Raw genomic sequence first — 8,416 nt, 5'->3', positions numbered from 1 at the left:
GTAAACGTCACTTCTTCAGTGTTACTTTTTTAAATGTTCCACACTAGCAACTTACACGATGAACTATAATAATATTCCGACCAACAACAACACTTACTGGACCAACAACAACACTTACGGGACCAACAACAACGCTTACTGGACGTCCGGCGCGGAGAACAATTAACGAGATAATGAGAAACTGACGAAACGATTGCTTACTTTTAACAGCTTTTTCACAGACCAGGTCACAAATAATCTTTAATTATTGACTACATTGTAGTAAATATATAAGTATGCACCTCCAATATGTGTTTTTTCTAAAAAAAAAAATATATCTCCGAAAAAAAAATTTGAGCTACTAGGGATTCAGCTCGATTGTAGTTCAAAGTGCCTTTTTTCTTGTAAAAAAGTATGAAAGAAAAGTTTTTGCAAAATTTAATTTCGAGAAAAATTTTCATAAAAACAAAAAGCGAAAATTTTACCATTCGATCTTAAAGTGGCAAACAATTACTAACATTTTAGTGAAAAAATTATTGAGATCTATTCGTTTTTAACAAAGTTATGGATATTTGAAAAATAAATTCCTAGGTATCGATTTTCATCTAAAAAACAAAATAGCTTAAATTTAAGTCAGCCAAAAAAATTTGTTTACCAAAAAAAAATGTTACACGAGTCTCATTATTTGGACCAATAAATAACATACTTCAGTTCGAAGGAAATTAAAAATCATGCCCGTACGTGTTCGCTTGTCTTGAAATGGAAAGCCAGCATCCCATTGATAAAAAGAACACTACCGGTAACGAGAACTGTGACTCTCGATGGCACAGAGGTCAACACTGTTTGCGAAGTGAGATTTTTGGGCAATACGTTCGATACCAAACATTTCGATGACCAGGGTCACAAGAGCACTAATATCTAGAGGCTGCAGTCCTCGGATACCCAGATGGATGACCTATGATAACCTATGGAGCGGTGGCCTAGGGCTCGAGAGTCAATGTAGTGACTGTGAGGCGCTCACTCACGACAGCAGCAATGGATGTTATTCTCGAGCTTACGCCTCTACAGATTAGCAAAGAGCAGAAAGCCAAACGATCCAAAATTAACTTTACCAGAAAAGGTTGAGATAGAGAGAAAGTGGTATCATCTCGGAATATGGACTCTCAAATAACTATGATGGTTTGAATAGTAAAGCCGTCGATTTTGAAGTAGGGTTAGGCTTCTTGCAGTGAAGAAGTGACCATAGAAGAAAGAGGCCAAGGTAAGTATGTATCGCTAGAAATTCCCTCTGAAGGAAAACCATTTCCGTTGATTAATAACCCGAAGACTTGTTCAATCAATTTCGTTAGCTTGCTATTCACTCAGCGCACGTTACCGCAGTCCCAATCAAAGTACATAGATAGCTCGCTGAACTCTGGGGGCAAATACAAAGCAACGTATGGTCACCGTCGACTAGTTGGATGCAGTGGATGACGTCACAGACCTCTCAAATACTGCACTACGGACAACGACGGTACTACTTCTACCTTCGAAGTCAGGATATCAATTCCATTTCTGGACGCCAATATTGACCAATTATCAACGTATAAAATCCGAAAGATTCCAGATTGTAGCTGCAGATCACTACCTTTCGGAACAGACGTTCGCTAACAAAGTCGATTGGTGTGAAAAGGGCGCGAAGGTGCTCTCGGTAACTTCCGCGAAGCCGTCCAATTAAATTCAATGTTGGTATGATGATTCGCGGAAGCAAAGTCAGTAGGTTTAAGTATCAGTCTAGATAAGTATGGCCGTAAAGTCCCCAACATCTATCCGTTGTACAGATTACATTCCATTTCATTTATTAAGAGAAAGATATTAGNAGTCCGTTGTACAGATTACATTCCATTTCATTTATTAAGAGAAAGATATTAGTACATCTAACCAAAATATGGTGATTTCTCTGGCATACAAAGTAGAATAGCCAGCCGCAGCAGAAGGTTGCGGCGTAATCAAGGGACGAACTACGAGAAATTTGGCTCGCCGGTCGATACTGAGCGTCAAAAATATGAATACCCTGACGTTTCTTTATTTATATTTTCCATACTCAATTTTTCTTATTTTTTATAAAAATTCAGTTCATGCAACAGCAAAAGCCAGCAGAATCAAATTTTTTCTATTTCATATAGAACTTGGAGAAAATTCAAGAAATAGCAAAAAATTGCATATCTTAGACAAATTTTGGGTATGCAATTTTGTAGCCCATTAAATTTTAGTAACATAAAACGCAGGTTTCAAGTTTAAAAAAATTACCGTTTATTTTTCGGAATTTTTTTCGTCGAATTTTGATGAAATTTCTTTGGTATTTCTTGAATTTTCCCCGAGTTCCATATGAAATTGAAATGATTCTGCTGGTTTTTTCTGTTGCATTCACTATATTTTTATAAAAAAAAGTATTAAAAAAATTAGTATGGCAAATAGTAATAAAGAAAATCGTCAAATCGTCAGGGTATTCATATTTTTGACGCTGACTGTACATATATATGTATGCAACAATGACAACCGTTACTCTTGCGCTCGACGAGTTATAGACGTTGCATTCTCTGCCCTTTAATGAACTTAACTATGTTCTCTTCTTCACATAAAGACATACAGGCCGATTCTGAACAGAAACTCCCTGGGAGTTTTCTCTCTTTTCCCTTTCCTCCCTATCATGAATAAACATTACCTGTGGATTTTTTATAATAAATGGCGGAGTTGAGCTCTCTAAAAGGTGTCAAACAGCTTTTTCGAAGTTCGAATTTCCTCCCAAGTTTTCGGCGAAAATGCTACTCCTTGGAAGTTAATTATTGGAAGATTTCTTCCACGGGAGTAGTAAGAATTGGCCTAATAAGCTCGTCTTCGAGGCGAGTCCTTAATACATTTATGGACTGGCTAAAATATTCTACGATCAAAATCTTCAAAACGTTGCTCCCGTACTCACAAGTATACGGGATTGGCGAGTATACAGGCGATTGGTAGATACGCAATTGCATCTACAATTACAAGTTGTATGCAACCGACGTAAATCGGTCCCAATATTCCCTCTTTGAGATACTACGTGTGTATGTGTGTCAAAGAAATCCTGTTTTCTCCTAACTTGAAGTTTAAATAAATATAACCAATTATAAATTCAATGTTAAAATTGCAAACGATATGTAGGTTTAGCGACTTTATGTTCGAATAGATAGTTACATATGTATATACAACAAGCATGTCTACATAAATACACTTCGCTTACACATATGTACATTAGACTGCATCACCAAAAAAAGTTGCGTTTTTTCCGCCGGGATTACCAAATTTATTATATTTTAAGACGTCCACCAAAATATTTCGGAAAAATTTTATGATTTAAGCGAGCTGGACCGTTTTGAAAATACCTCCAAAAATGGAGTCTTTTATGAATAAAAATAGTTTCTTAAAGAACTTTTTGACAAAGTCCCATCAGATGACAAAACAAATTAGGCTTAAAAATTCTGCATAAAAATATTTTAAAATCTTTTCAACGTAATCGTAATAATGAGATTTTTGATGCTGTTTTTTTTTTACTTTTTTCAAATATTGATTTACGAAAAACTTAAATAATTAGGGCGAAACTGTTCTGATTTCGACTTATAAGATCTCGGTAGAAAGGTATTTTCCCACTATTTTTATTTAAGTGCAAAAAAGGTCATTCGGAGCCCAATATTTTTTTAAATACCAACAAATCTTAATTCAACTTTGAATGATATTCGTTCGTTCTACCTTTCTCTTTCATCCTTTGAATGAGTTTATAGTATATTTAATTGAAAAGATGATTGTATCTTTTAAGAAAGAAATTTTAACAATGAAATATTTTTCTTGATAACAAACAAAGTTTACAAAGGTAAGTCTTAAACAAATTTTCATTTAAATAAAGTGAAAATTATTGAGTGTATCTCACATTACACCCTTCCAAGTTTAAACGAAACAGTTTTAAAATTTGTGTTTGCATTAACCGGTAATAAACTGGAAATATCTGAGTTACTCAATGACATTATTGATTCCAAAAAACTGGTTTCAATCTATCGAAGTAAATTATCTTCTTTTTGACCAATTTGAATTTTAAAATACTTAGAGTTCCGCACGACAACCTTGAAAGGTCTTGAATATTTAAAATCTAATCCTTTTTTAATTTCGGATCGTACCCATTCATCTGTAAATCCTTATGAACAAAAGGCTTGAGTTTGGAGTGATTACTTGCTGGAATAGGTTTCATTTCTGCCATGAAACGTCGTAAATTACTTAAAACTTCTCCTTGCGTATCTAGACGTTCACAAATAACATCGTTAAAAAATTCGCAGGCAAATAATTGTTTCACCGTAAACGAGCTCAGCTGCTGATGCTTGAATATCCTCTTGAAATGAAGCACGCAATCCCATTGATTACAGTCCTTATTAATAGAGGGCCATATAAACCTTTGGGTCAACAAAAATATAGTATATTTAATTCAAAAGATAGTTGTATCTTTTAAGAAAGAAATTTTAATAATGAAATTTTTTTTCTTGATAACAAACAAAGTTTACAAAGGTAAGTCTTAAACAAATTTTCATTTAAATAAAGTGAAAATTATTGAGAGTGTATCCCACAGAGTTTATTAACAAAGAAATAAAAAGGGTGAGAAAATACCTTTCCAATGATATCTCACAAGTCTAAATCGGGAGAGTTTAGGCTCAGTTATTCAAGTTTTCCTTATACCAATCTTTGAAAAAAGTTAAAAACAGCATCAAAAATCTCGATTGTTACGATTCCCGCCAAATTTTTTATAAATTTTTAAAAAATATTTTTACGCAAATTTTTTAAGCTTAAACCGTTTAGTTATTTGAGCGGATTTAAAAAAAAAAAATCTTTAAGAAACTATTTTTATTCATAAAAATTCCATCTTTGGAGGTATTTTCAAATCGGTCCAGCTCACTTAAATCTTAATATTTTTTCGAAATATTTTGGTGGACGTCTTAAAATATAATAGGTTTTATAATTCCAATGGAAAAACAGTACCGATTTTTTTTTGTATGAGGAATGATGCAGTCTAATGTACATATATTAAGAGTTATACCAAATTAAGTGTCTAAAAACAAAATAGATAGTTTTCCATGAAATGGCGAGCATGGAAACTGGCGGAAATTCCATTACATCTAGTTCGGTGATGACGATATCAACACAAAGACAACCCATAAATGCAGCAATCCTACATACATCAGCACAAATATGCGCATGAGCGGATAACGCCGTAGAAATGCGCCCAAACGGATCCCAGCCGAATCAAGTGAGGAATAGACACGCTTAACTCGACGCGCCACACGATTATCGAAGGGATTCTCACGCATCAATAGAGGAAACTGAGCTTTTACTAAAAAACGTTAGAGCAAATATACTTTTTAGTATAAACACATTTTGCCGAACATATGTATGTTTTGCACACTTACCATCGTCAGTGGTGTTCGAAAGCAATGCATTACGGGAGACAGCCCTACCGCCGTGCAGGCTACTTTCGAATGTATATTGCTGCTGCAGCTGATCTTGCATTTTCTCTAATTGTATACGTAGTGCATTGCGCTCGGCAGTGATGCGCTCTACAGTTTGCTGCTTATCCACCAGGGTCTGCGTTAGCGCCTTAATGCGGTCATTAAAACTATCTGATGTGATGCCATCTTCACCGTTTTGCACTGTCATTTTGCGACGCATCAGTTCTGCACGCAGTTGTTGTAATTGTGTCTCCTTTTCTTGAAGTCGCGTAGCAGAAGCTGCCATCTGATTGCTAACCTGTTGTCGTAACTTTACCAACTCTTGCGCTTGTACACGCTGCTCTGATTCGGCGGCGAGCAACTGTTCACGTTCTGTACGCAATTCCTTTCGCAAAGCGTCTTCAGCAGCGTGTGCAGCAGCTGCCAGTGTGGTATGTTGTTCGTTTACCAACTGCCAGTCATGTCGCAGCTCATCTAATTGCATCCGCAAGGTAGTGCATTCCTCCAAAGTTTGCTGGTGCTCTTGTTTCAGTGCATCGAACTCCATTTGTAGCAAACGTAAATCTGTTTCGCCCTCACTACCAGCAACAGTGGCGGTGGATGAGCCATTGGCTTTAAGTTCGGTTATGAGATTATCCTTCATTTGCAGTGCCAATTGCGCTTTTACACGGTATTCTTGCAGCTCCTTGCGCTGCTGTTCTGTTTCCTTCATTTGCATTTGTAATTTATGAGCCGCCTCCAGGTACTCCTGCTGTATTTTAGCTAAATTCGATTCAAGTTCTGAAATCGAATGGATGTATGCATTGATAGTGCTTTGGGCGCTCCCCAATTCATGTTGTGCCTGATCGCGCTCATCTGTTAATCGTTGTAGCAGTGACTCACTTTCTTGGAGTCTTTTAAGCAACAATGCTTTTTCGTTGTCCCGGTTCATTGCGTTTATGCGTGCGCGCAATTCATCACGCTCACTGGTCACTTCACTTAATGCGATCTTAAAAGCCATTAACTCTTGGCCATCCGGTGAGCTGGAGAGAAATGATCCCTCAGTGGCTACTTTTTTTAAAACATCATGCTTTGGGTTCGTTTCTTCCACCTCTATGGCCACCACAGCATCTGCATGCGAATTAATGGAACTTCGACGGGAGGAGACTGCAGAGTTTACAGTCCATTCCATCTTTGGTTTAGACTCCGTGGAATCTGTCAAGATAGTGCCATACGTTGCCATAACATCACTTGTGTCTACTTTACCGCTACTTATAAAGGAGTTTCCGGCAGTTATTGCCTTGGCTGGCGATAAAGTTGATTTCAAAGACAATTTACTGCTGGATAAACTGCGTCGCATCGTTTCCAAAGCATTACTTTCACCAATATCTACAGCTCCAGCGCCACCAGTTGCAGTCGTAACTTGCAGCGCACTTGCTGCATTTTGATCCAATTTATTTAGAATATTTTCGGCTTTATCTGCTAAGCCTGATATCCAAGCCATTTTGTGTTGTCGTGGCGACAAAAGAGCAATTTATTATTTTTAACGAGAAGTAAACAAATATGCAAATAGTTTGCGTTCCACTTGACAACCGCAAATGTTTAAAATCGGTGTTGGACTTTCGTGAAGGGAAATTTTAATAAACAGCTGATGCGTCATTTGGGTATTTTTTGTGCATATTTAGTGTACGGTTTAGTAAGATGCCCAACTATTTTGGGCTATTCCGTCCAAAGGGGTGACCCAATCAAAAAAATAGTCTGTTCTTTTGAACTTCGGACTAAAACCTGTGGAACTGTCCAACTACACTTTTACTCTCAAGTGGGAGTAAAAGGAGAACAGATGCAGAAGTGAACGGGAACGCAAAAAGCACCAGCTCTGATCCAATACTTTTCGTGAAAAGTCCTGTAAAACAGTCAAACAGCAAAATTACTCTCTAAAGTGAGAGTAAAAAGTGAGTAACAACAAAAAGTACGGGAACAAAAAAACCATTTTTCCTGTAAAAACGTCAACCAGTGATTGCTCGACACTTTTCATGATTTTACCAGAAGAAAAAGTTCGGGTAAAATCTTGCAACTTCATTCTCTACACAACTCTCCAAAAGTCGCTCTCATTTACAGGATTTTGGAGTACGGGAAGATTTTTCTGTAAGTTCGTGTAAAATTCTGTAAGTTCATGGAGTACTGGATCAGAGCTAATTACAGTGGCAAGACACGACGAACATGTGCGCGAGCATGCTCGGCTTCGGTGCATGTTCGTCGTTTGTGGACGGTACACGAGCATGTTCGCAAAAAAAAAAAATTTATTTGCAGTGAGCATGCTCGTCATTTGCGGCGTGGTCCACGGTTTCTGTTAGTTGGGTTATATTCCACTTCAAACTGCTCAGTGCCTCGGAAAATTCCGTTTTCCCCCATTTTGAAACGGTTCCTTAGAGGTCTGTGGGAGGATCCGAAGCGGGGTGCGGCTTTTTATAAAGTGGGGAGTTTGCCCTTTCTCCCCTCCCCCTCCATTTATTTCCCAATATTTCAATAGTGAAATTAAGTGTATCACGGACTGCTTATGGGCCAAATGCACAACAGTATTAGCGGATTAATAGGTAAACTCACGCGCACATTCTTATTTTCAATCTCAAACAAAAATTGTGAACATTTCATTTTTTTATTATCAATTTTATATGTATGATTTTAAAATCCTTGTAAACGTCAGAAAAAAAAATAATGGCCGACGAATTGAGATAATGAATTTACCACAGTATACAATAATCCAGATAGCCAAAACAAAAAATGTAAATATGCTTATTTGACAATTTATTTGAATGGATTGGTTGATATTTTTTCACAGTTGTCGTTTTTGTTAACCCAAATGAAATCCAATTTCAATATTTTCTTGTACTGAAAAATATTTTCAAGTCACATAAAATAAAATAACAAGAAAAAACAAAATTCCAAGCAAATCAGGC

General features: G+C 36.7%; 1 protein-coding gene across 1 annotated transcript; it reads right to left on the bottom strand.

The window, feature by feature from the left end:
• Positions 1-4,992: 4,992 nt before the first annotated feature.
• On the bottom strand, positions 4,993-7,089 carry Golgin84 (golgin A5). Its single transcript, XM_017632030.1, has 2 exons — positions 5,442-7,089; positions 4,993-5,365 (listed from the first exon to the last, which is right to left on the bottom strand). Exons 1-2 carry the CDS (start codon positions 6,961-6,963, stop codon positions 5,151-5,153), a joined length of 1,737 nt encoding a protein of 578 aa, XP_017487519.1. The 5' UTR covers positions 6,964-7,089; the 3' UTR covers positions 4,993-5,150.
• Between the last annotated feature and the right edge of the window lie 1,327 nt (positions 7,090-8,416).

Source organism: Rhagoletis zephyria, unplaced genomic scaffold (genome assembly GCF_001687245.7).
Source record: "Rhagoletis zephyria isolate East Lansing unplaced genomic scaffold, Rhagoletis_zephyria_1.1 Rzeph_scaffold_09565, whole genome shotgun sequence".
Lineage (NCBI taxonomy): Eukaryota > Metazoa > Arthropoda > Insecta > Diptera > Tephritidae > Rhagoletis > Rhagoletis zephyria.
This window is presented reverse-complemented; position numbering and strand designations above follow the sequence as displayed.